The sequence below is a fragment of the Lynx canadensis genome, chromosome F1 (assembly GCF_007474595.2).
Source record: "Lynx canadensis isolate LIC74 chromosome F1, mLynCan4.pri.v2, whole genome shotgun sequence".
NCBI classification, from domain to species: Eukaryota; Metazoa; Chordata; class Mammalia; order Carnivora; family Felidae; genus Lynx; species Lynx canadensis.
The window spans coordinates 55,700,742-55,728,656 of NC_044319.2; the positions used below are offsets into that span (position 1 = coordinate 55,700,742).

General features: G+C 41.0%; 1 protein-coding gene across 3 annotated transcripts in view; it reads left to right on the plus strand.

Annotated features, from left to right (window-relative positions):
* TGFB2 (transforming growth factor beta 2) overlaps window positions 1-12,750 on the plus strand; it is an 83,040-nt gene extending 70,290 nt beyond the window's left edge. For 2 of the 3 annotated variants that reach the window (XM_030302859.1, XM_030302860.1), the window contains 5 exons: window positions 3,514-3,646; window positions 3,770-3,880; window positions 5,381-5,558; window positions 6,758-6,911; window positions 10,250-12,750. In XM_030302859.1, the coding sequence (XP_030158719.1) occupies window positions 3,514-3,646; window positions 3,770-3,880; window positions 5,381-5,558; window positions 6,758-6,911; window positions 10,250-10,408 (735 nt within the window). In that variant the 3' untranslated portion in view covers window positions 10,409-12,750. The remainder of the gene's footprint in view (window positions 1-3,513; window positions 3,647-3,769; window positions 3,881-5,380; window positions 5,559-6,757; window positions 6,912-10,249) is intronic. The other variant, XM_030302861.1, reaches the window with a different exon arrangement.
* Window positions 12,751-27,915: the final 15,165 nt, after the last annotated feature.

Sequence of the window (27,915 nt, forward strand, 5' to 3'; positions counted from 1 at the left end):
TAGGGAGGCTGTGCCTATTCTTAGAAAGAAGATACCTTTCAAGTTAAGATTTGAGACTCTGAGATGTGATTAGAAGGTTTTCTAGCCAGTTTTGAAACAGCACCATGAAGCTGTAGGAGGAGTATTTTTATATAGCATCATTCATCCTAGTTAGTGACCCAACTGATTAAAGGTTTGGGAAATTGCCCCTCTAAATATGGGCTAAAGGAACAGGGTTTATTTAGCTTAGAGAGAGAGAGAGCAGGCATGCTGAGGGGGACTTAATAATAGTCTCCAAGAATATGAGGGATAGTCTATGAGTGATGGAGAGCAGCTGTTTCCTGTTTCCACTGAGGACTGGGTAAGAAAGAATGGAGTTACACTGCAACAAGTCGGTTTAAGACCTCCTTGGCCATAAAGTTTGAGACAGCAAACCCACAAGACCAAAGCCACCTCTCTGTTTCCGAAGTGGGCAGCTAACTAGCTGTCATTCTTGGGTGGTTTAAATGGGCTTGTTCTTGAGCTGGTGAGAAGACATAGAGAACCTCTCAGTGCTATGAGAATATGAAGTTGTCTGCTGTCAGAACCTCGTGGTGTTTTGTGGCCGAGGGACCACTTACTAGAAAATGAGATTTAAGAAAGAAAACAAGTTTCAGAATCTTCTCGCTCCATTTTGGTCTGCTTTTAAAGCAAGATCATCTAAATTTACCTCTTCTTTCTAGGTGAAGAATTTCCATAGACTTGCCAGTCTGTGTTTTCCCTGCTGAGTTGGTCAATGTGGTGGTTAAAACAAATTCTGTGTCTTCAGTGGGACTCTCTATATATTTATATCAGAGCTAGATATCATAGACATTTGATATATTTTACATATGCAAAATATGTAATTAATACAACAACGAAAGCAATGTGCTGATTAGGAGCAAAGCCAATAAAAGCATTATGAAATAATTCATCATTATAGGAGGTTGACGAGGGGAAGAAATTTAACATCAGAAAAATGAGTTCTGGATTTGCTACTGATTTTTTAAAATCTTTTTTTTTTTTTTTCAACGTTTATTTATTTTTTTTTGGGACAGAGAGAGACAGAGCATGAACGGGGTAGGGGCAGAGAGAGAGGGAGACACAGAATCGGAAACAGGCTCCAGGCTCCGAGCCATCAGCCCAGAGCCCGACGCGGGGCTCGAACTCACGGACCGCGAGATCGTGACCTGGCTGAAGTCGGACGCTTAACCGACTGCGCCACCCAGGCGCCCCTAAAATCTTTTTTTAATGTTTACTTTTGAGAGAGAGAGAGCGCGCGCGCGTGCGCACGCGTGCAAACAGGGGAGACACTGGGCCCCACGTTGACAGCAGAGAATCCGATGCGGATCTAGATCCCACACACCATGAGATCATGCATGACCTGAGCCGAAGTTAGACACCCCACTGACTGAGCCACCCAAGGGCCCCTGGATTTCCTACTAATCTTTAAGCAGTGAGGCAGATGGAAATGCTGAAAACTTCTCAATCATTGTTATATCATTGTTATCCTAGGTTAGATTAATCATACCATTAATTATGAATTGGATGTGTAGTGTCTTATTTGCCCAACTGGGAGTGTTTTCAAAACATGGTTTGATTTACAGAGAAGTGGACTGCTTTTAAGCTGTACCTTTAAAGTTATAGGTTTATGACTGCATTAACTGTGTGTACATTCCACACGTTATGTTTCCGTCTTGTACCAACATTTATTATAATCTTATTAAAAAATCTCTGCTTCTATCACTGAATGTTTTTTGTTACCTGGAAAGGGGTAAGCATGAATCATGATTCAAAACTGACCCCCATAACTCTTTGGCCTTCAAAATCCAGCACTGAAACAGGAAAATTAGGGGATTGTTTTGAATCCTCTCTCAATACGTGTTCACCATGAGGCACTGCATGAGTTACTTAACCTCCCCAGGTCTCTGTTTCCTCAATCTACTTTACAGGAATGTTTTGAGGATTAAATGAAATGAAATCATGTGTGCCAAGCCCAGAACCCAGTGAGCACAGCCCTCAAGCCATGTTTACTTGCTTCCTTTAATTCACAAAGAACATCTCTTGCCTGTGGTAGAATCATGATTGCCTCTAGATTGTCTTCAGTTAGTGGGGGTTTGTTGAGCCTCAGGGGCAAGACTGTAGAGTAGGTTTTGTCTAAAATTCACTGAAGGCCTCCCAAAATTCAATTGTGTGAATGTCTCTCCTTTTCTAAATGTACTTAATCCAGAAAAAAGTCGACCATAACGCCAAATATCTTAGGAAGCGTTCGTTGCAAAAGTACCTGAAACAAATCATGTATACACAGGGAAGAAAAGTTCATTTTGAAATCAGCAAGAAGAGTATGCATTTTTGTTTTGCAAGGTTTAAAGGAGTATTCAGAGAGTCATGTAATATACAGTGATTCTCTGGGTATTCAGAGAGTCACGTAATATACAGTGATTAAATTGAGTGCAGTGCTTTGAAATGGCATCAAATCAAAGATGTGATCATGGCCATGGGGAAGCTTATGAACTTGATGGAGAGACTAAACCTACACGTATGAAATGAGCACAGAGTAGTTAGACTTAATATCAGGAGGGGCAGGTATCACATAATAGGGCTTGAGACCCCAGGTACTAAGGAAAGGCAAGATACAGGTTTGGGTAGGGATTTAATAAAGCTCTAGGAGACCTGGGATCTTGGTTTGACTGGTTCATAAAACACTATCATTTAAAGACAGACAGAATTTTTAAAAACCACATAAAACATTCACTTCCTATAGAAACCCTATAGTTGCTCTTTACGTATTTGAAATAAATGAATCCTTCTGAAGTCTCAGTGTTCAGGCTGATTTGCTTTCAGGCTCTTAATACACACTGCCAGACTGCTCCTGCCCAAATTCATTCTTGGTCTGTGGGATATGGAATATCTTTATAAATCATAACAAGTCACATTGAGAGTAAAAATCCCAGCTAGAGATTTACCTCAAAAGCTGAGGCATGCCACATATATTAATGTTGGTGGATTTAGAAACCAGGGTGAGACCTTTTTGTCTTTATTAGAAGGAGATTTCTAATTCAGAGCCTTCCAGAGTGTGGGCATGGATCCTCTGAACTGGCCCGCTCCTCCTGTCCCTCCCCACCTTCCAGCTCCCCAAATTCAAAAAAAAATGGAGAAGCAGAACAACAAAGCCATTAACTTATTGGAATAGAATTTATGGCTGAAATCTTGCAAAGCTTATATCAGCAAAATAAAAATAATTACTGTCACTTTCTTTTAGACACTTGGCTTTAAGGTTCCTGTCACCTTTATCCTAACACACAGATGACTTAGTAGCTCTATTTTTCATGGCAAATGGCCTGGTGTTATGTTTTTATGCTCACGGCCATGCTATTAAATGACAATACATGGGGATGATACCAGAGTGGAGCTACGTTTAGATAATGAATTGGAATAGCGTTAATGGTTTTGGGTTAGGCATGCTGTCCATATGCCAGCTGAGCTTTTTCCTTTCTCTCTCCTTTCCTTCCCCAGATTCTCAAATCCAAAGACTTAACGTCTCCAACCCAGCGCTACATTGACAGCAAAGTCGTGAAGACAAGGGCAGAAGGCGAATGGCTTTCCTTCGATGTAACTGACGCCGTTCATGAATGGCTCCACCATAAAGGTTTACAACCACCCTCTGTGTTCATCCCTAGCTGTTCGGTGACCTTAAGTTATTGTAAGTTGATTGCAGATTTAAGGGTATTGTCACACATCCAAATGACCTCCTTGACTTCATGTTTTCCAGACAGAAACCTGGGATTTAAAATAAGCTTACACTGTCCCTGCTGCACCTTTGTGCCATCTAATAATTACATCATTCCCAATAAAAGTGAAGAGCTAGAAGCAAGATTTGCAGGTAACTGAAACTTGGTCATTTGAGGTGGGGGAGGGAAGGGCCTATATTGATAGTCTCATGGGGGACGAAATCAGTTTGCAGGTGAAATCGGGATTGTTTGGTGAGGCCTGGGGAGTTTTAGTTGTGTGGGTAAAAAGATGGTTGGATAAACATATATAAAGGCAGAAAGGATTGGGACAAAGGAATTGGTTCCCTGTTTATGTTGCTCAGTGCCCGGTGATGACCAGGCAGTAGTAACTGGCTGATTCATCAGCTTCCCAAACTATTAGTCCATTAACCCGTTTGGTCTTCATTTAAGCGAACCAACTTTCCACCCGTGCTGGTATTATAGATGACGATAGCGGACATTCAAGGAAATCCATTGATAATGCCCCAGACCCAATGTCGGGAGCTCACAACTGTATTTCACAGAAGGGAATCTCTTCACACCACAGCCTCTTTAACTAACCTTATACGGATCAGAACACTCCACCTTTCCTAGCAAACGGCTTCCTTACCAGACTTTTATAATCATTTAAAAAACACATAACTCTAAGTCTTTAGTTTTCCCCCATTTTGCTTCCCTCTTAGTGATTAGCCAAAGTTCAAGGAGAGTGAAGAGATACCAAGGGTTTGAGGCAACTTCTCTTATTAGATAACCAGATTGGAGATGAGCGTTAAGAAGGAAGTGTACTGCGGGCTAGTGCTGTATGGACTCCATACCACCGCATCTGGGAGCTGAGTTCCCTTCCCAACCACCACCACCTGAGACCTTCATCCTCATGCAGAAGGCTACAGTGGCCCTTACTCATGGAAAAACACTCCCAGAAGTCTAGAGATTTATTTCAGTCTCTAACCTAGCCATGATTCTCTAGAGTGTGGAGATTAAATGCTTAAACTGGCAGTCTCTTGAGCATGCTTTGGGGAGCTCGAGTTTCTAAATCTCAGATGGAATCAGGAAAGTGTTGAGGATGCCATAAAATAAATGAAAAAGCCCTTTCTTCGCCGCTTCCCAAAATAGCATTAGGTAAGGGTGACTTCTGTTTCACTTGAACTTAATTCACTGCAATTTAGTGTAAGTCTCGGGTTATGTTCATTAGAGAAATCTTCTGAGTTTAGTAGTCTTAGGAAGAGAGTGGACTGGTGGGTGACAAGGCATGTTCTTTTCAGTCGCTGAGGGACTGAACGTGGCCTCAACTGAGGGTTGACTAAAATAAACGACCTAGGTTGCCCTTGGACTATGGTCAAAGGCCTCTTCTGTAGTGATCCTCATAACCAACAAGCCCTGACTTGGACACCGAGCTGCCTCCTGACGAGAGCAGCTGCAGTTAGAAGTGTTCCTTGTCACCTCCAATTGTCTTCTTATGTCCTATTCACGTGGGGAATGACTATAGCCAGGTGATGATGCTGTTGTGGTCATCACTGCCATTTGTGACAGTATACAGAGGAAAAAAAAAAAAGGCTGGTTATATTTGATGAAGGTAAAGCTAAATGTTTGTTACCCAAATGCATTTTTTCAAGGTATTGATGGCACCTCCACATATACCAGTGGTGATCAGAAAACTATAAAGTCCACTAGGAAAAAAAACAGTGGAAAGACCCCACACCTCCTGCTAATGTTGTTGCCCTCCTACAGACTTGAGTCACAACAGTCCAACCGGCGGAAGAAGCGTGCTTTGGATGCAGCCTATTGTTTTAGGTAAAGGAAATAAAAATAAGACGAAGTAATTATGTCTGTTGACTCTTGTACTGCCTTTGCCCTTTCTTACCAATTGACCTAAAAACTGCACTTATTGCTTGAGGCCAGGTACATACAGTACAGTATAGCCATCATATCTCCCAAGGTCATTCTTCCCAGAGGCTTAAAACAGTTTTTCTGCGTTGCAGTCATCGGCTTCTTGCAATGAACCAAGGGTGAAGTCAGAAAATTAGCTCCTGAAGTTGTTTCCCAGATCTCTCGGAAGCACCTGGGGGCTGAAGAAGAAATTGAGCTCCTTGCTCCCCAAAGCAAATACAAGTTTACTTGAGGGGTATGATGATGGGTCCTTAATTGGAAAGACTCACTATCTGTATTGGAAAACGCTCCCCTCCCCCACCCCCAACAGTAGAGTGCCCATGGTCATACCTTTTGTCATAGTAACAGATATAAGAGAAATAGAAGCAGAATGCTATTTATTGTGTCGTTAGCTACAGAATATGAGGGACTAAAGGCAACTCAAATCTATTTCCATTCTTATAAGAGTTCATGGTGGAGAGAGTGCTAGTGTTCTCCTGTGGTTTCTTATCAAGCCTCATAAGAGGAAGTTTCTCTTTTTATTTTGAGAGCTGGGGCGGGAGGGGGTGGGCAGTGAGGGGTTCTCACTGATGAGAACTGCTCCAAGAGTTCATGAGTAAAATGGCTTTTTTTGCTCGCCACAGTCGATGGTTGCACTAAGCAAGGCTCCACGTTTTTTGATCTCTGTTTCGTTCCTGGATCAAGAGACATGAGATAAAATGAAGGATTCATTCTCAAAGGAAAATGTCTTAGGTGGTTCTTTGAAAATAGCTGTCATACTTGATTCATTTTATATTTGAAAGGGCAATCGAGGCTGGTTGGCAAAACTGATCTCTTCCAGCCACCTCTCTGCGTATATATAGTCATTCTAGGGAAAGGTTTGACGTTGAAGGGTATGGCCAAAAGACTCAGGGTATAGAATTCACAAGGGAAAGTAGTCCAGCAAATCATCGTAACACTCCATCGTGGAAGTCGTTCGAGATTACTATAAAACCATTCAAACCTGGCCCATGAAATGTGCTCATTGGGTGCCATTTGAATGAGTGAATGAGTCATTTTTCTGACTTGGAATGAGGGGTGGGGGAAATCAGCTTTAAAATCTCCACCGCTCTTTCTTCTAACAGAAATGTGCAGGATAATTGCTGCCTACGTCCACTTTATATTGATTTCAAGAGGGATCTTGGGTGGAAATGGATTCATGAACCTAAAGGGTACAATGCCAACTTCTGTGCTGGAGCTTGCCCGTATTTATGGAGTTCAGACACTCAGCACAGTAGGGTAAGTATTTGGCTTGTGTCTCTTCTATTCTTGGGTTGCTAATGTGTACCTGCTGAGAGTATGTCCAGTGAATTCTAATTAGCCTGGTGCCCACTCATCAACACACTTGAATGGGTGCTGGAGAAATCCTTTTGAGTGATGGGGAAGAATGCCGGCTGCAGGTGAAATCAGAAGTAACAATGACCAGTTTGAAGAGTAGGTTTTGCCTCCCCGATGAGATTATAGGCAACCCGAAGACAGTGTTGTTTAATTGCTTTCTTTTTATCTTATATTCTCAACAGCTGTAAGTGATTGGTAGCTATAAAAAATCAATATGTCACTTAGTGTCACATATACAGCTAGGATGTGAAGGGACCCAGGTCCCCATCTAAAAGAGGATCTGTTATCACCTACATCAGGGACTGTCATAGTAAAGAAAACTTTGAGGACCTCAGCTGATGGCATGGCATCATGACTCACCAGCGTATGGCAATTAAAAAGTCATTTATGTAGCCAAATTATGGAAAGAGCCCAAATGTCCATCAACTGATGAATGAATAAAGAAGATGTGGTGTGTGTGTGTGTGTGTGTGTACACACACACACAATGGATGGAATAAAACTTGGCAATGAAAAAGAATGAAATCTTGCCATTTGCAGCAACAACGTGGATGGAACCGGAGGGTATTATGCTAAGTGAAATAAGTCAGTCAGAGAAAGACAGATAGCGTATGTGTGGAACTTGAGAAACTTAACAGAAGACCACGAAGAAGGGAAGGGACAAAAATAGTTACAAACAGAGAGGGAGGCAAACCATAAGAGGCTCTTAAATATGGAGAACAAACTGAGGGTTGATGGGGGCAGCAAGGGCGAAGGGAAAATGGGTGATGGGCATTGAGGAGGGCACTTGTTGGGATGAGCACTGGGTATTGTATATAAGCGATGAATCATGGGAATCTATTCCCGAAGCCAAGAGCACACTGTATACACTATATGTTAGCTAACTTGACAATAAGTTATATTAAAAAAAATAAAGATTAAAAAGTCATTTAACTTCTCTAAGCCTCAATTTCTTATCAGTAACAAGGAATGTTTACGTTAAAAGTGATCTTTAAAATAACAATGCCAAACTCAAGAATAGATGTAAAGAGCAAGACGAGGAAATAAGTGAAAATGATTTGAAAATTAGGATCTCCAAGTCTTCGTAACCCAAAGTGAACAAGAATCTAAATATTCTGTCAAGTTACTTCAGTGAGGGTAGAAGGCTAATTCAGAGAGCAAGTCCTAGATTGGATGTCATGGGTTAGTAGCCCAGATCAGCAAAGACTTTTTCTATGTAGTGATGCCTGTCCAAGCCAAGTGTTTTTTCCTGGTACCTCATGATGTAGGGTTTTAGAGATGGAAAGTTATCTTGTCCAAACATCTCATTTTTCTAAAGAAATCCGGGTCCAGATTGTGTAGATTACTTGCCCCGGATCAAACAGTTGGTGACAAACCAAAACTTGGAAGGCATTTGGAAGGCAGGCTTCCTGGCTTTATAACCAGGCCTCCGTTTGCTCTGTCTTACTGAGTTTAATTCCTGAAATGTGGCTACACATTGGGGTTATGCCTCTGTAAATCTCCTTATTAAAGAGGCATTAGAAAAATTGCCTTCACTGCAGGGTAGGAAAATGAATCTGCTGCCAGAAGGATCACATAATGCATTCAGCTGAATTCAAGAGTTTTGGGGTTATCAATTATTTTAGACCATCTGCATTATAAAATTTCTCTTTAATGCATATGAAAAATCATGTGCTAGCAGAACATGAAGTCTATTTCTTTATAAATGCCTACATATGCTCGACTTTAAATTGACAAATAGGACTCTCCTTCCTTCAGCTGTTTTCCCAACTCCCCTGTAGATTTTGGCACTCCAGGCTGACCATGTGCTTGGCCATGTGAGGAAAGCTTGCTCATGTCTGTCCCTTTGTCTGAGCTCTCTGGCCAGCCTGCTTCAACTGGGCTGTGGCCACAGTAGCTGTAATGTGGGCAAGGCCCAATTGCCAAGTAGAAACATAATTCCCCTCCCTGATACACAGAGGGAGTGTGTGCAGGCTGAGACCATGCTTGTTTTTCAAGGAGAGAGGAAGAATAACTGTCATGGTCACAAATATGTGGTTTGGACAGTTACCCAGGGAGCCAGAGGTAGTTTAATAAAGTAGTCAGTGTTGCTGCACTGAACAGACCTTCTGTCTTAGGCTGAAAAAATGGCCGTGAATGTCGAGGAAAAGGTCACTTGCTGTTTGCCTAACACATTAATGGAATCCTTGGAAATGTCTCTTTATCATCACTGGGGAACCTACATACTTCCACTGGTAAAAGTCGCATAGTCCTTTGATATAAAATGGAGTTAGGGGCATAGAACCGACTCTAGAACTTTCTCTTCATTCCATTTTAGGGCTGGCTATCCGCCCTCCAACTTAGGCACTACCATTTGCCACGTGAAATCTAAATGGAGGGTTGATTATCATTGTTGTTTGAAGCAAAACGTGAGAAAGTGAATGCGTAAAAATACAGATTTCTTTTAATATCATTCTTAATTAACTCTTAACTGCTGAACTCTCGATCGTATTTATGAAGCAATGATAAGTGAAAAGACTTGCATCTTTTTCTCTTTTAAATGAAAATGTAGGTGATATTAAATTGGCCTGAGAAGACACAGCACAGAGAGGTTTCACACTGCAGACAGGTGTCTTTTTCTATGGCTAAGGGTAGACGAAAGCTTTGGTGGTAGTTTTAATGAAACCTGTGATTCTTCCACTTCTCCATATATTCACTTCTTCACCGAGTACAGGAGTCTCCTTTCATCCAGAGAAGACTTACTAGGGCCATCAGGTCAAAACAAAGTCCAGAGAATCTCTGACCACAAGGGAACTCTAATCTAGATGGGAATTGGAAATATACACTAGGTTACAAGGAAGTGTAGACACAAGAACAGATACTGAGAGGACCAGCTTTTTCGACGGCCAGGCAAGTATGTGCAGCAAAGTAGAGATCGAAGTGAAGGATTATTGGGGAAACTGTAAAATCTGTTGAATGAATGATTTTGTGCAATCTGAGCTTCTACCAAATCATCTGTTTACGATGTATGACAAAAGGATTCTGTAGGAAAATGATGAATTCAGTGATTACTAGGAACATATATCAAGTTGACCATAATTGGGGGTTAAGAGAAGGAAATTGACCAAAAATAATTTAAATTATCTACTGAGTACTGTGACTGATAAGATAACAGTATGGAATGGTTCTTTTTAAAGTAATTGCCACCCCATTTTTTTGGGTCTTTTCCTATGTTTTCTTCCTTCTCCTGTGTCCTTTCAGGTTCTCAGCTTATATAACACCATAAATCCAGAAGCATCTGCTTCTCCTTGCTGTGTGTCCCAGGATTTAGAACCGCTAACCATTCTCTACTATATCGGCAAAACACCCAAGATTGAACAGCTTTCAAATATGATTGTAAAGTCTTGCAAATGCAGCTAAGATTCTTGGAGAAGTGGCAGGACGATAATCACATGGTGGTGATGATGATGAGGACGACAAGAACAATGACAATGTTTGTAACAAGAAAACGTAAGAGAGCCTTGCTTCAACAGTGTTAAAAACATTTTGAAAAAAGCGGTACTAGTTCAAACACGTTGGAAGTTTGTGGTTGTGTTTGTTAAAAATGGCATCTGAAACAAAACAAAACAAAAAATTGAAGGCTTTATTCTACATTTCATCTACTCTGTAAGCGAGAGAGACAAGAAGCAAAACCTTTTTTTTTTTAAGACAAAAATAAACACTGGAAGAATTTGTTAGTGTTAATTATGTGAAAGGAACAACCAAACAAACAGGAAAATCCCATTAAGTGGAATTGCTGTACATACTTTTCCTATCCCATGCCTCACTTGATTTTTCTGTATTGCTATGCAATAGGGACCCTTCCCGTTCTTACCTTTAGAGTTAACGGTGAGTTATTTATTGTGTGTTACTATATAACGAACATTTCATTGCCCTTGGAAAATAAAACAGGTGTATAAAGTGGAGACCAAATACTTTGCCAGAAACTCATGGATGGCTTAAGGAACTTGAACTCAAACGAGCCAGAAAAAAAGGGGTCATATTCACGGGATGAAAACCCAAGCGAGTTATTATATGACCAAGCCAGCCTGCATTAAGATAAAGACCCTGAAAGCACATGCTATGTACCAACTGCCTAAGGAAGCTTCTTGTAAGGTTCAAAACTGAAAAGCCTGTTAATAAAGGAACTTTCAGTCAGAATAAGTCTGGAAGATTTTTTTTTCTTTTTAATTGTAAATGGTTCTTTGTCAGTTTAGTTAAACCAGTGAAATGTTGAAATGTTTTTGATACGTACTGGTCAAACTTCGGACCTGAAAGTATTGCCGTATAGCTATGCTATTGGTTTTTTCCTTCGTTTCAGATATATGTAACCATACCTATATTATTATAATAGATGGGTATAGAAGCCAGTATAATTGGAAACACATCTGCAGATCTCCTTTGCAAACTATTAAATCAAAACGTTAACTACTTTACATGCAATGTGTAAATTTTTACCATATTTTTAATGTTCTGTAATAATGTCAACTATGATTTAGATTGGACTTAAATTGGGGCTCTATTTTTAATGATCGCTCAGAACTGTGTGTTTCCTTTAGCTGGCCAGTACTTTCGAGTAAAGCCCCTATAGTTTGACTTGCACTACAAATCTGTGTTTTATAGTGTTTCCTCCACTGTGCTTTGTGCATTGTCCATTATTATGACATAAGCTACCTGAGTCCACTTGTCCTGTAGATTTTCTTTTATAAAAAGGACAGATTCAAGTTCAGTAGTCTTCCTCCGTCTTCTAAGCATCCTTACTAATCAGTTCAGATGTTAACAGTCTTCTATTTTAGGAAAATTGGGGAATATTATAGATGTATACATAATTGAGCTGAAATATTTTAGTTTTAGCAGAGGCCTAAGGATCTGACTGTAACTCGGAATCTTTGTGGCTGAGTTAAGAAAGGTTTCTGCAACTTGGCTTAAACAGTATGCTCACCGAATTCTATTGTTAGTAGAGATCAGACAGTTCGTAGGAAACATCTTTTCCTTTAATCAGGTTTTTAGTGTTCAGGGGGGAAATGGAAAGATTTACATATTTCTTGATTTCTTTTTTTAAGGGAGAAAAAAAAAACGCCCTGGTCAGCCTAAGTCACTCAGTTTATTTCACGGAAGTTAAGGTTTTCATGTGTGTTCTTTGAGGGTTGTAAAGGTACAAGCCAAATCCTCCCATGATCAAAAAGTCATTTTTTTCTCTGAATGAGACTTCTCTAGATCTGAGGCGAGAATTTACCTTGCTTTAATAAATGAATGATTTGCCACATCGTTGCAGGGAAGGTACCCTTCCGCCAGGGTTTGTAGGAGATGACAGTTTGCCAATTGTCCCTTATTCAACTGTCAGATGAAAGTTAATAGGTAAAACAATGGAATATTTGCAGCGTCACCTAAAGGGCAGGATGGCGAGGTGCGAATCCAAGTGAAATTGTCTGATAACCTGTACTTCTAGATGTTTGACTTTTCCTGGCCGTTCATTAAATGACAAATTGGATTCGCAAATTTGAAAACTGGAAAAGCGAGAGGGGGGACGCCCTACTGGTGAACAATCTTTGTGTTGGGGGTAACCCAATCCCAGAAATGAGTGTGTTGATTTTTTTTCCTTCCGTTTTCGATGAATTCTATGTAAATCACTTTTATTTCTGCAGGTGTTTTCCTCTCAGATAGAATGACGTTTGTTTTGTATTATTTTGTCTTTCCTCATGAATGCACTGATAATATTTTAAATGCTCTATTTTAAGATCTCTTGAATCTTTTTTTTTTTTTTAAGTTTGGGGGTTCTGTAAGGTCTTTACTTCCCATAAGTAAATATTGCCACGGGCAGGGAGGGATGCGGGAGGGAAGGGGAAGATGTTAGTATACGGGTGGGGTGGGGCTGCAGTTTTTATATGTTAAGCAGCAGTACAGTTTTCTGGTTGGCATGGTTTAAAAAGAAATGGACTATAAGATTAGCTGTTTTGTATTTTGGTGACTGATTATGCTGTATTTTAACATGATGTATGTCTGTTTTGTGGTGCTCTAGTGGTAAATAAATTATTTCAATTCTATGTTGATGTGTTTTTCCTATCATGGTGTTATCATTGAGACTAGAGAACACCTCTCCTGCAATGAGAATCATCTCAAGCTGGGAAAGTCATACATCTTTAAGACTGTGCTCTTATTCTCAAGGATATTCACTTCAGAAATGTCATGGTTTATAGCCCATGAGCCAGGGCATATGTACCAAGGACTAAAGAAAGCCCTGTGCAGTCTTTTTATTCTCTTGTTTATTGCTATTTGGTCATTGTTTCAGATTTAGTTTCCATCCAGCTTGACTGTCTACCAGAAAAAATGCAGAGAGATGTTTGAGCCATGCCTCGGCTTTCTGGTTCCATGTTCTGCCAACCCCAGGGCCAAAAGAACCGGTCTAGACAGTATCCCCTGTAGCCCCATAACTTGGATAGTTGCGGAGCCAGCCAGATATAACAAGAGCCACGTTGCTCTTTGGGATGGGTGTTGGGAGCAACTACTCTTCTGTTTCACCCAGACCACTGCACCAAAAAACCCTGGTTCCCGCAAAGTGCTTTGGCTGTTGCCTATAAGACCAGACTTTGCAAGTGAGTTGCCAGTCTCTTAATAAATGGAACAAATAGAAAAGCAGTTGGGGCTCAATCTGGTTGTCTTGCTTTATCTCATGAAAGAACCAGTTTGTGCCCATTGTCTAAACCTCCCATGGAAACAAACCATCAATGCAAGTGTTTAGGTAGAATAGAGAATAGTCCCTTTTCTGTGATCCTCTGTGTTTCATCTTTCATACTCAACTCCTTGATAAAGGAAGTGTTTCACTTGAGCACAATTATTTCACACTTCTCTGCAGAGTGGCCAGTACCAGGCCTATCCCCCCCCCAGCCCACATCACCTTCATGTGATGAATAAGAAAAAGAGGGTGTCGAGGTAAAGAAGAGAATCACCTAAAGGCCATAGCAACTTCGCCAAGCTTGTCAACCACTCTGAGCCTTGTTTCTTTAATCTTAAAATGAGGATGAGACTGCCTGCTTTACAGGTTTTGCACAGTTTGTTTTTGCTTCCTTGTTGTTAAGTGAATCTACGCATGAAAAGAATTTCCTTTGGTGTTTGGCCTGTAGTTGCTGATCAGTAAATGGTAGTCTTGATATTTCTCAAGTTGTTCTGTCTTTGGCTTCTTAGCAATTCCACTGTAATGAGCTTTTTATCTTCAGACTGTAACCTGGGCCTATATTTCCCCACTTTGAGAGTGAATGTGTAAGCCCTCTAGACTCTAATCTCATAAATGGATCAAACCATCAGTTATTTCTGAGAATATTCTGTGATTCTATTTGTTAAACTTTTGGTTACATGTCTGACCAGAAATTGTTAAAAATAGCGGGGGAAATGTTCGTGTAAGTCTTTGCTTATGTCTACCAACTAAAATTCAAAGTGAAAGAGACAAAATGGCTAGTTGAATGACCCATTTCCTAAGATGGTGATGCTATAATTGCAGTTTGCTGAGCACCTACCAGGTACTGTTCTCTGTTAACCTGTTTAAGCTCACATATTACCTTATGATGTAGGTTTTTAAAATATATATAACCCCATTTTACAAGGAAGTGAGCAGATGCAGAATGGTTAAATCATGTGTCCAGGATCCCCCAGTTTGTAAGGGAAGGGTCTAGAATTTCAATACACTAGCTACTAGGCATATGTGGATTTTGAGCAGTTGAAATATGTCTAATCTGAACTGAGATATAACAAAGTGTAAATACACACATCATATTTCAAAGACACTACAAAAAAAGAATGTAAAATGTTTCATTAATTTTTGATACTGATTACATGTCTAAATAATACTATTTTGGCTATATGGGATTAAATAAAGTATATTATTAAAATTAATTTCACCTGTTTCTTTCTACTTTTTTAATACAATTACCATAAAACTTAAAGTTACATACGTGGCTGACATTTGTACCCCATGTTCTATTTCTCTAGCATTCCTTTTTGTTCTTAGGATTTCCATCTCTCCGCTTACATTGTCCATCTATCCATCTCTCTGTTCTTGCATGTCTACTTTATCCTTTAGAGCCCTTAACACATTAGTCAAAATTGTTTTAAATTCCCAATTTGATAATTGCAACATCCTTGCCATGTCTCATTCTGATGCTATCTCTGGCTCTTCAAATTATGTTTTTGCCTTTTAGTATGCCTTGTAATTTTTTCTTGCTAGCTATACACGACATTGGGGAAAAGAAACTGCAATAAACAGGTCTTACTAGCTTAGTGTTGAGTCAGCAGGGGAAGCATTCTGTAGTCTATTGGTGAGGTTTCAGTCTTTTATGGAACCTCTGCCTCTGGACTGTGAACTTCACAAGAGTTTCCCAGTTTTTTTCTCCACCACCATTAGGTGGCACATGATGGTTAGAGTGGGCTTGAGTTGCTTTTTCCCTTTTCTAGGTCCATTAAGTTCTGATACTCCAGCTAGTTAACCTTTGGTTAATTAGTTGCCCTCAAGGGTAGGCCATGTCAAGAACAGAGTGCTTGGGTATATTTCAAAGTGGCTACTTTTCTGCTCTCCATGCTGGATGTACTATGGAATTGTTCTCCCGTGGTAGAGCTCCTGGAGGTAAATCTTACAATATTGTGGGGTCCCCCGTGTGACTGTGTCCCTCCGGAGTTTTTATCTCTCAGAGTTGTTTGCACTGAATCTTCTGCAATTCATGCATTATGGTTCAGTTTTTCCTACCCTGGCAATGTTTCTTGCACTGGTTCCTGCTTGTGAATCTCTGGTCTTTTTATTTTATTTTATTTTATTTTATTTTATTTTATTTTATTTATTTTATTTTTATTTTTATTTTTAACGTTTTATTTTTGAGAGAGAGAGAGAGAGAGAGAGCAGGGGAGGGGCAGAGAGAGAGGGAGACACAAAATCCAAAGGAGGCCCCAGGCTCTGAAATGTCAACATGCAGCTCAACGCAGGCCTTGAACCCGTGAACTGCAAGATCATGACCTGAGCCAAAGTTGGACACTTAACCTAGTGAGCCACCCAGACACCCCGTGAGTCTCTAGCCTTGTAAGCAGTGATGGCCTGTATTTGCCTGTCTGTTTCTCCAGTTCTAGAGGCAGCAGTTTTCTCCTCTTTTATGGATCCAAGAAGACTTACTGATTTTTCAGACTGTTCAGGTTTGTACCAGTTGTTAAGATGAAGTGGCCACTTCCAAGCTCTTTACATGCAGAACCAGAAACTGGAAGTTCTTTTTCTATTAGACAGCTCTAGTGTAGAATTTGGAAGCAACTCTCTTTAGAAACAAAAGCTAAACTACTCCCATAAGGTATATTGCCAGCTTTTGCTTTTGTAATTAACATATGGTTGAACACCATTAAGCTAAACCCTATGAAACTAGTTTTTCAGGTCATGATTTGTTGTATATTGGCAATTCTTTAGGGTTCAACCTAACACTTGGCACCGATTCACTAATGTGGTAATGAAAATACAAATATTATACAAGCCCCACTGACAAGACTCTTGATAAAATGGATGGTTACATAGCAGCAAAGCTACTAAGAGGGACAGTATAACCTACTTCTAGAGTCATTGAAATATTGTATTGTTTTCAGTCCGTAGAAATCTTCATCTGTATACCTGTGAGAACTTTTACCGCTGTGTCTAAGGGGGAAAAAAGTCAAAACACTCATTGTGCTCATTTGAGTTACTGGTCTTGAGAAGACATGGCTTTTCTATCTGTAAATAAGGTGTATTGGAGCTTCCTTGGCTTATAGGCCTTAGATGGGTGCATCTAGGCTTTATATTCAGGAAACTTACATAAGGGAGGAGTTGTGTTTTTTGTCATTTTTTTAAGGAATAGAAATTACAAATACAAAATTTGATTCAGAGCCTTAGAAAGGGCCTATAAAAATGAAAAGCCAGGACATTGTGAATTTTAAGAGCTTTACTGCAAACCTGCCTCTGGGCTTTAAGCTGACACATGCTTTTGTTTCTATCAAAGACTATTACCTTGTAATTCTAGCTAAAACTGGGTTTCATCTCTTTATTGTTAATCTGCTAAAAATTGGTTTTAAATCATTTTAAATCAGTTGCTCTATTTTCTGCCCTCCCTGTGACTCTGCAACCACGTTTTTTTGTGCTGAACAAAGGAAAATAAGATCCTGGTTTATAATATTCCAGGTCAGAGATAATGAAGGAAATGTTATTTTTAGATCTCTTTTGAAATATCCAACGAGATCCCATGAGATTGCAGAAATTGTTAATATACATATTTGGTAATTATATCAATAGATATGAATAACTTATTAAAGTTATTACCTGAAATTATAATAAGAATGCCTTTTTAATGGCATTTTTAAAAAAATGAAGGAATCGCTTCAGGTTTTTTCCTGATTGTGTCTTAATTTCCCTGAAATACTTTGAGTTGGTTTCTTGATTTCAGCCAGTAATGGCTGTTTGGAGAAGAGAGGAGTATGTTCCTGTAATTGGTCAGAGACCTAGTGAAAGGAACAGAACGTACTGAGGGAGGCTCTGTACTGTGTGATCAAAACTAGGGAAATCAGCCTGTGAGAACAGACATAATTAAAGAGCAAGGCAAGAAATTAGTGGTAAAGAAAAAGGCCCAATATAATCTCTCCGGCTTTTCCCCCAAAGTAGGATTTTCTCTCCTACACATGCCAACCCAACTGAAAGAACACAGATGTGTTACTCAGGTGACATCATGAAGGTCTGGCCAGCCCCAGCGATGGAAACCCTCTCAGGCCCACATCTCCATTCTGAACCATATAGAAAGTCCCGGATCTCAGGATGTTGGGAGCAAACAAGCTAAAAAGTTATGTAATCCAACACTGCTCTAAAGGCGATGTGAAGTCATGCAGTTTGGCTAGTCCTCAAATATGGGTGTAACGCTAATTTCTTCATTTGAAACAAAATTAAATTAAACAGTACAGAAAACTAAGAACTTTCAATCAAGTGGTGGTGGTTCATTTTGCGAAATATCGAATTTCACATCGCCATGTGTGTGCGGGCATCTTCCCCCTGCTCATATCCTGGTGTTCTGAGAAACCACTGGCTGCATTCAGAGCCTGACAGAGGTGAACTCAATAGAAGCTGCTGTGGCAGGTGTCATGGAGCCCCAGGGAGGTCTGGCCATCCCCTGAATATGCCTACTTGTTACAGCCTCTGATAGTCAACAATGAGGAATTACTCCTGTAGGATTTTCCGTGTGTGTGTGTGTGTGTGTGTGTGTGTTTCAATTTTGCTGTGGTGTGGCACAAGGACCAATTCTAACTCAGAGGTGCTAGGATCGATTCTGATTTATTTACTCTTCATCAGGGATCTGGAATAGTGAGATCCGTGAACACTTAAGGGCACAGTGGAAGTGAAAGGAAGGAGGGGACACAGGGAAAGGGACCAGAAGGGAAATGCATGTGTGGTTGGGGGGGGGGGAATAGTGAGCACCTATGCAGGAAGCTCACATTTAGCCAAAGGGTTTGATGTCTGTATGTGATACCAAAGCAACCAAACAAGTGTAGTGAGAAGTGGTCAACTGGGCTTCACTTCATGGGGAAGATTCAAAGGAGGAATCCCATGGTGCTCTTATCTTTTACTAGGAGTCTTTAAAAGCCAACCTGCTGCTTGCATGTGACCAGAAGAAGTGGCTCTTTGTTCTCTGCCTCTGTCCTGCTGCAGGGGGGTTTTGGGAATGGTCACATCCCATCCCCAGGCATCTCTCTCAGAATAGAGCCATCCCAATCCTTTGTTTCCTACTTTGGACCAGCCCTTATTTATCTTGGGTTCCCAGCACCTAGTGCACAATTTAGTTCATGGAAGTCTAATAAATGTTTGTTCAATTGAGGAAAGGCCTGGGATAGTGTTACAGCCCCAACTCTGCAACTGAGGCACTGTCTGAGAGGGTTCTCAGTATTTCTTTCTTCAATAAAACAAAAGTAGTGGATTAGGTGATCTATGAAAGTGCTTAACAATTTTTTTTTTTTTTCTGATTCGTAGGTTGCCCTACTGTGTTTTTCTATTATGGGACCAGTGAGTAGGAATTATCATTCATTCAACAAATAATTACTGAGCTTATCCTATATACCAGATTTTGTTTTAGGTTTTGGGTTCACAAACGTGAACAAAACAGGCTGAATCAGTAACCTCTGCCCTTAGTAAATTCTGTTTGGGCAGGGATTTCACTCGGTGAAAACCTGAAAGATGCTAAAATCTGCTCTCACACTGTGCCTTCCCTGTGGCCAGCACTGAGACGTGGTTTCCGTCACTGATAGAGGCAGACTCCGCAGTCACTTCTTTGACTTGATTTGATAGATACAGGAGAAGGAAGAGCCTCTACTTCCCAAAATGCTTTCTCCATCAGAGCTTGTCAGTGGGCAAAGGCTTTCATTTGCCAAACAGAGATAAGGCTGGGATATAAACCCTGTGTGAGATAACCCAACTCTGCAAATTCACGCAAGAGAATCGATAAACCGCTTTTCATAAAGAAGGAAGACTGGAACAATGTTTTTTATGCAAATGGAGGACCAGCAAATAGGGCTTCTGATGTTCATTCCACTACTATAATCCTTGAAAGTCAAAAGTAACTGGTTGTGCACCCCAGGAGCTCACAGTTTACAGTGAAAGAAACAATGAACCAAGTTATCATCATTATTATTCGTTCTTTTGTCAGGCGTGCCATCATCTACAAAATCATGAGTGCAGCTTACAGGTGTGTGTATCTTGATTTATATCCCATGGGTGACTCCATCTAAACCGGGGACTCTGAGGTGGGAGCACTTTTGCTCCCTTGCCTCTGGAATATTTGACAAGATCTGGAGATACTTTGGGTTGTTACAATTCAGGAAGGGCTACTGGCGTCTGGTGGTTAAAGACAAGGACGCAACTAAACATCCTATGATGTACAGGATAGCCTCCCTCAATAAAGAATTATATGGCCCCCAAATGTCAATATTTCTGTCATTGAGAAACTCTGATGTAGACAAGAACTTCCTCACCATTTGTCAGTTACCAAGTGTTTCATGAGACAGTGAAAAATTATTAAATAGTGTGAATAACTGCGATGAGTTTCTGAAATGACCCTCTAGTTGCATGGTAGCAAGAGGGAGAATTCCAACGTTTATTTCAACCAGAGGGTCTCGAAGCAAATTTTGCATCAATTTGTGTGTATTCAAAAGGCTCCATTTGCAATGTGATATCATTGCCCATGCTCAGAAGTCTGGGAAAGTAGGCTTTAATGTTTTTTATTTTCTGGATTTGTGTTTATGGTATTTTCCTCAGAGTCTTTAAGGAAATTTGTTTTGGGATCTGTATTTGATAATGAAGGAAAAGGGACTGTATTGTCATCTTTATCAATAGGGACACTTATTGGAGGGTATATAAAATTGTCCTCTATGACCGGATTGTTCAAATCCCTAAAAAAGGTCACTTCTGGACCCCTCAATTTATGCTGTTATAAAAAGACAAACAGGTCTGTCTGTCTCTTATCTTGTCCCTTCTAAAACATTCTTCACAGTTCAGCAAGAGGATCTTTCTCAAGCAATGATCAAATATGTCAGCCTCTGCTTAGAAGCCTTCAGAGCATTGCCATTGTGTAGAGGGCAAATTTAAAATCCTTAACGTGGCAGATGTTTGTTTTAAGACTGTGTATTCAGATGTGAAGAAAGGAATTGTAGGTTTTTATCCTGAATCCCCTTAACTTATAAGCCTCTCATTTCATTTAGGTAGCGGAACAATAAAGCCTGCCAAGTAAAAATAACTATCACCTCAGCTTACAAGCTGTTTCTTTTGGCTAATTACTCAGTATGGGATTTGTTCTGCCCACTCATCTTTTTTCTCTCTTCCCTAAGTAACACGTGGTTCCCGGTGGAGGCGTATGGGGCCTATGGAAGGCACGTATTTGGTCTGTGGTACTCTTTTCTCTTCACTGATCCCTGGGGTATATCAGAACCCATCAGATCATGTCCAAGAACTGATCTTCTATATGAGACAGGGCCAAAACAGGAAAATGAAAAACACTGGTGTTGAAATAGAAATCTAGTGTGCAGAACTGGTCACCCAGGTGATGAAAGAGCTGAGAAACCACACGGGGGACTTTTAGCTCGACTCAAAGGTGAGCAACAGCGGGAAGCTGCCACCACCTCTAAGCCAGAGGGACAAGAGAGGAAACAGTGTCACCAGAGCTCAGGGACTGCATCAGAGTAGCCTCCCTGTTGGGAGATCAAGGCTTGACGTACACCCAACCTTTGCTGGAAATGTTGTTTGAGGCAAAATAAGACAGGAGAGGTTTCCTAGATTCCTCCTTCCCCTCGCCCCATGTCCTGCCGGTATCTCCCCTAGTTAAACTCAGTGGGAAGCCACGTGAGATGGGAATCACAGAAATGCAGTCTGTAAGGGGTAGCTTCCCCATATTGGCAGACAGAGTAGGGGGACAATGAGGAATGGATCTCATGGCAGACAAGCCCAGGCCCATCACCATACCCTCTGTGTTTGCTTTATGTGGCCCTGATATAAGAGGACTTGCTGTGGCCTCCTCGTTGTCAGGAAGATATGCTTTACATTGTCCACATCCCATTCCCATGTTTCTAGTGGTTGGCTGACCTTCCCACACTTCTGTGCCTTTTTCAGAGGGGTTGGAAACTCTTGCCTGTTTTTTTGTTTTTGTTTTTGATTCATGCCGAATTCGTAAAACTCTCTGATGCTTCCTTAGTTTCATCCTTTCAAACACCTCCTTCAGTCATTGTTTTCCACAGTTCAGGTCCCATGTTTGGCTACCCAGTGAGGCTGGCTGTCTGGGAAAATGGGGACTTGGATGCTCCTCAAGTCTGATGAAGGCTATGGGGTCATGGTCCTCTTGTCTTCTTTTACATTCTAATCAAGTTGCCTCCTATCTTCTTCCTACTTAGTTTTATAAACCTCTCATCTCCTTTGAGGAAAGAAAACACTCTTCCCATCTTACATCGGACACTTAGTTTATAGGTCTTTAGATCAAGAGAAACAGTACTCAGGGTGATGTACCTAAGGATTTTCACCTTGGTTTTATCCATATTTGGATCTTATTTAAATGACAAAATCCTAGACTTCAAGTTTATGGCATGAGACATGGAAGTTTCGAAGGAGGGGTTGGGTGCCACAATAGATATCATCCCACATGACCATCATACATTATGATATGGACAATCTTCTCATTCCTTGTGGGGGTCATGTCTTGTCCCCTTGGATCTGACTGGACTTGGGCCTGTAATGGAGGTGGTACTACATGACACACAAGGCTTGATCATAAAAGGGGGTGTAACTTTTATCTGGTTCTCTTCAGGCACTTGTTCTTGGAAACTGCTCACCATGCCGTGGGGAAATTGAAACCACATGGACAGACCATGTTTAAAAGTGTTCTAGCCAAAAGCCTCAGCTGAGATCCTAGCTGACAGTCAACATCAACTGTCATACACATGAGTAAAGAAGGCTTCAGACAGTTCCAGGAACAGCCATTGACTTTTTCTGCACAAAGAACCTCAGGCAAGTATTACTCAGCTGAGCTGAGTCAGTGCTCAGGACCAGGAAAGGTAATAAAAATAATTATTGCCATTTTAAGCCATCAGTTTAAGGTGATTGGTTACACAGCAAGGATAACAGGAACAATTACTCTTTTTGTCTTTGAAATTAAGAACTTAGCTTCATGACTTTTAAGTTATTGATATAACTAGGAGTCTGTAAGTAAAAAAACTTACTAGGTGCTTTCATGGATCCTTTTTTTCTTACAAAAATTATATTTTTCACCGAGTTCATTCATTCAACAACTTATGTTACCAGGAACTGTGTAAGTTGCTGGAGATTCAGAGATGATAAATTCACAACCTCTGGCCACAAGGCTCTCACAGTCTCCTGTAAGAGACAGATCTACAAATAACTAAAATACAATCTGAAAGTCAAAAACAACCAAACCACGAAACATTTATTGAATACCTGTAATGCAGTAAGCACTCTACAGGTATTGGGAATATAATGGTGTTGGACACCTGGAAATTGTATTAGTGGGTTATAATAATGCATGTGTGAAATGCATTGGAAGTGTATTGAGGTTCTTAGCAACAAATAGTAGAAAATTACTCTGGCAAAGTTACTAGGTTGAACCATATGAAACTGGGTTTTTTTGCAAGTCATAACAAAGATTGACTATTGATAATTTCATATGATGTTCAGAAAAACAAGATTCCGGCAGATCAGACTTGGGGATTAGTGGTGACCAAGGAAGGTCTGGAAGGACTGGAGGCAGGAAAGAGAAACCACCTTCCTGCTACAGAAACAGCCCGCAGAGATGCTGCTGAGGCCGCCACCAGTGCTGCAGAGGCTGCTGAGCCCCCTCAGGCCCCCTCCGTCTGTGCTTCCCTCCCTCAAAATGGAAAGTTCCAGAAGAGAGCATCCAATTTGCTGAGCTTAAGGCATTGGCCAGTTCCTTTGCTAGAATATGGGGATTTAGAAGAAAAATCTGGTTGCCTTGGCTTCTACAGTGGGGTAGCAAAAGAGAGTTACCTTCCCAGCAAGACTACTTATACTAGGAAAACATAATTACACAGGAGAAATGTTACATTTATTAAGAAGGAAGACAGAGGCTGGGCCACCAAAGATTGACTGATGTTTATGTGCTCGCTTCCTAGGGCTGCTGTACCAAAACACCACAGACAGGGTGGCCCAACAACATAAATTTATTTCCTCACAGCTCCTTCCAGAGAGGCTGGAAGTTCAAAATCAGAAAGTGTCAGCAAGACTGGTTTCTTCTGAGGGCTGTTAGGGAAAGATCTATTCTAGGCCTCTCTCCTTGGTTTACAGACAGCCATCTTTTTCCCGTCTCTTCACATCATCTTTCCTCTACCCGTGTCTATGTCCAAATTTCCTCTCTTAACAAAGATACCAGTCATATTGGATTAAGGCCCACCCTAATGGCCTCATTTTAATTTAATTAGTTCTGTGAAGACCCTGTCTCCAAATAAGGTCACATTCTGAAGTACTGGGAATTAGGATTCCCACATACATTTTTGGGAGAAACATGATTCAACCTATAGCAATCTAACTCAGAAGCACAGAGGAGAATGACTACTTTATTCCTGAGAACGTTCAAAGAATAATAAACTGTATACAAAACAGGCTTTATCAATCTAAAATGGTTGGATATTTCTGCTAATAATTAAGATTTGGACCAATCAGACCAAATTCTGTTGCCAGGTCCTCTTTGAAGGCGGTTTGAAAAATCTGGGGAGCCTGGGTGGCTCAGTCGGTTAAGCATCCAACTCTTGATTTCGGCTCAAGTCATGATCTCACGGTTCGCGAGTTCAAGCCCTGCACTGGGCTCCATCCTGACAGTTCAGAGTCTGCTTGGGATTTTCTCTCTGCCTCTCTCTCTGCCCCTCCCCTGCTTGCTCTCTTTAAGATAAATAAATAAACTTAAAAAAAAAAAAAGAAAAAGAAAAATCTACCATGTGGGGTAGAGCAAAACTCTAAACTCCCATGTGGACAAGCACTCCACCTGCCCTCAAAGGTCCCAAGCCAGGGTACACAGCAGGGGAGAACTTTTAAAACTGAAGATTCCTAGGCGCATCCATGACCTACTGAATCAGATCATTTTGGAGAACGGGAAGGGGATTTTACAGTGTTTTAAAAAAATGTTCCAGATAAACCTGATGCAGCATCTAACACCAGCATTTGTCAATTACGGTCTAGCCAAGGAGATTGAGTTTATGAAACAGTGTTCATAAAAACAAGACCCTTTCAGGAAGCGATAGTTTACAGACGCTGCAAGCATTGGACAGACCATCAGTCTGAAGATAGTATCAATAATGTCATGTCTCCAGGGATCTTGATGGTCTCGGTCCCATTCTCTGCTGGGAGATGCTTGCCTATCTGCCTGGCCCTCCAAAAACAGCGTTGTTCTTCTCTAACAAAAGAAGCATAATTTTTTAAGTTTATTCACTTATTTTGAGAGAGAGAGAGAAAGAAAGAGAGAGAGATGGATGAAGAGCACACGTTTGAGTGAGGGGAAGGATCAGAGAGAGGGGGAGAGAGGGAATCCCAAGTAGGCTCTGTGCTTTCAGTGCGGAGCCCTACATGGGGCTCAATCATGCAAACCATGATATGATGACCTGAGATGAAATCAAGAGTTGGCCACTTAACTGACTGAGCCACCCAGACGCCCCTAGAAAAAGAAGCATCTTTGTCTCCATTCCATTGCACGGTGAGGATAGGGACAGGTCTCTTGGGAAAATGTCACATATCAAACATGAAATGTTTAGAAACCACAGTTTGTCATTTCCCAAGAAAAGATGTATCCCAGGACAGAAAGGAGAATTGTTTCTTCACGTGATGGTGGCTGCAAGAGGTTGAAATGGAAGTTTGGCAAGTGGGGTGGTCTGTGATCCATCATCTCAACTAGACATTTCCTGTGGGTCTGAGTTTTTCTATGGGAATGTTCTGGAGAGTTTCTCTTGTAGAGAGTCCTTCCCTGGTGGCAGCTCTTGATTATCTCTCTCCAACGGATACAGAGTTCTGGCTTCGCTACTAGTCGCCACCCAACTCAATCTTTCGTGACAAAAAGAGCAAGTCAATTTTGCTAATTTCTCAAAAACTTAAGTCACTCACCTAGTTGATAAGTTTTACGGAGCCAAAATAACTGGGGTTTTTATTTTCAACAATGCTTTGGTGTCTGCCGTGTGCCTTTACTGAGGTGTATTTCTGAGGCAAGAGGAATAATTCTGGGCTTATGACACGAGGAATGAATGTTTTCCCAACTATGTGGTAGTATTTGGTTCAGGTACCTGTTTTTTTCACCCAGCACCTGTCTGCCAGGTGCAGAGGGAAGTACAGTGAATAAGCAAAGAACCAATGTGTCTATGCGCCCCGATATTTACCGCTTAATTGGTTCACAGGAACCAGATTGCCGCAGTTATTTCTAAAGAAAACAGGTGCTGCCAAAGAATGTGAGTGCTTGACCTTCAGAGTCCTCAGATAATATTGGTAAAAATGCCAACTCACAGTGGCACCTATGAGACGCTGCATAGATTCCGGTGTTCTCTCTTCATCTCTCTAATCATGTTATATCCTCAGCTCGTGGCCTTTTTCTTAGTGGCAGATCTCCTCCTGAAGACGGCTTCCATGCTTTCCTCAAACTTGTTCCAACGAGGTTTGCTTGGCAGCTATTACCTGCCCATCAGGCAACACTTGTGTAAGGCACTCGTCAATTAGGAGGCTCACCCCAAAGCAAATCTGCGTCCATGGATGCCTCGTCTGTCTTCACAGCTCTCCAATTACCCACTTCTTTTGGAAAGCTTCCCTGGCTACGACGGTGCTGGGGTACCCCAGAGTGCGATTGGCCATTGTTTGATGTCCTGGGAGGAAAAGGAAATCTGCTTTTTTTAGGGGCCAGGAGAGGTAGCAGCGTCCTGACGCGTGTCGAGACTCCGGCTTCCTGGCGATTCACTCAGCTGGTCCTGTAAAGGTTGTCTGCCCCCTTACCATGGCAGAACACAATTGCTTTTAAGGAATGTTTGGATAAAACATTTTCCAGGCCACATTTATTCCTCTGCAGGACTATGTTATATGTGACAGCATTCCAATTTTGAGGCATGACTTGTGCCAATCCACACAGGCAATTAGAGCTGACACATTCCAGGGGCTATTGGTCAAGTCCTCAACAGACCAGAAAGAAAACCCACAAAGAAAAACTTTACCAATAAAGGGAACCAATTGGAATCCTGCACGGAGCCTTAGAGCAGAAATTTCTTCCTCAGCTTGTATGCTGGGCTCTTTTACTACATCACCATTTCTCTTGCCTAAATCCCAGCCCCACCCCAGCCTGGGTGTGTTGGGTGCTATGTAATGTGGCTGATACTTGGACATGGCCATCTGATGCTCAATCTGCAAAGCTCAGGGACCATTCCTGAAGAGTTGAGTAGTTTAGAACCTTAAGTCACCTCCAATACCATTACAGTGAGCCCAAAAGCAGGCCTCACATCACAGGAGGGCACTGCAGGTGGTATGAAAAGGCTCCCCCTCTTCCCACCTCCATGAGCGACAATCACTATCAGAAACACCAGTCAGTGCACAAATTACAAAATAAATCCACACACACACACACCCCTTGAAAATTTGTGATGGAATTTCCTAACTACAGATCTTGTTAACTCTTACTCACAAGTCTTATATACAAAGAAAATGCTATCTTGAGCTTTCTGTGATCTTTTGCAACACAAACCAGCTGTTCAAAAAGGAAGCCTGTTCCATGGACGGTTTTGGAACTTTCTATAGTTCTAGGGGCCTGGTTCTGATCACTGAGCTATTTTTATCTTGTCAGTATCTACATAGCTTTAATTATAGAGATGCATTAATTGAACCATTTGAATTAATCGAAAGTCTACTTGTGAGATGTCACTTAAAAATGCAACATTGATATTTTCAAGTATTCAAAGTTTCGGTCCCACTTCAAAGTGCTGGGAGAAAGAAAATGTTACAGAATAGAGGTTTTGGGAGGCTTAATAAAAGGACAATACAGATAAAACACAGAAGAGCTATTTTTAGTTGTTGTCAGTGTTTGGTATGTAAACAACTTATGAAGAGCTTTAAATTATTCCCAAGCATGTTTAATAAGTTCAGTGCAATCTTGGTTCTAATTCATTTTTCCAAGCTTTGTAAAAAAATATTGTTTTTGATGCCATAATCAACATACTAGTTAGGCTCTATTTTTTAACTCATGGTCTCTTCTCAAGCGGAGTGAACTTCATGCATTATCTCAGGCTGAGCCCAAGATGGAATCCCTTATGCTAAGCCCCATATCAGCAAACCAAAGCTTACCCACATTCCTATGCTTGACTTTCCCAGAAAAGAAAGGCTTAGGTCA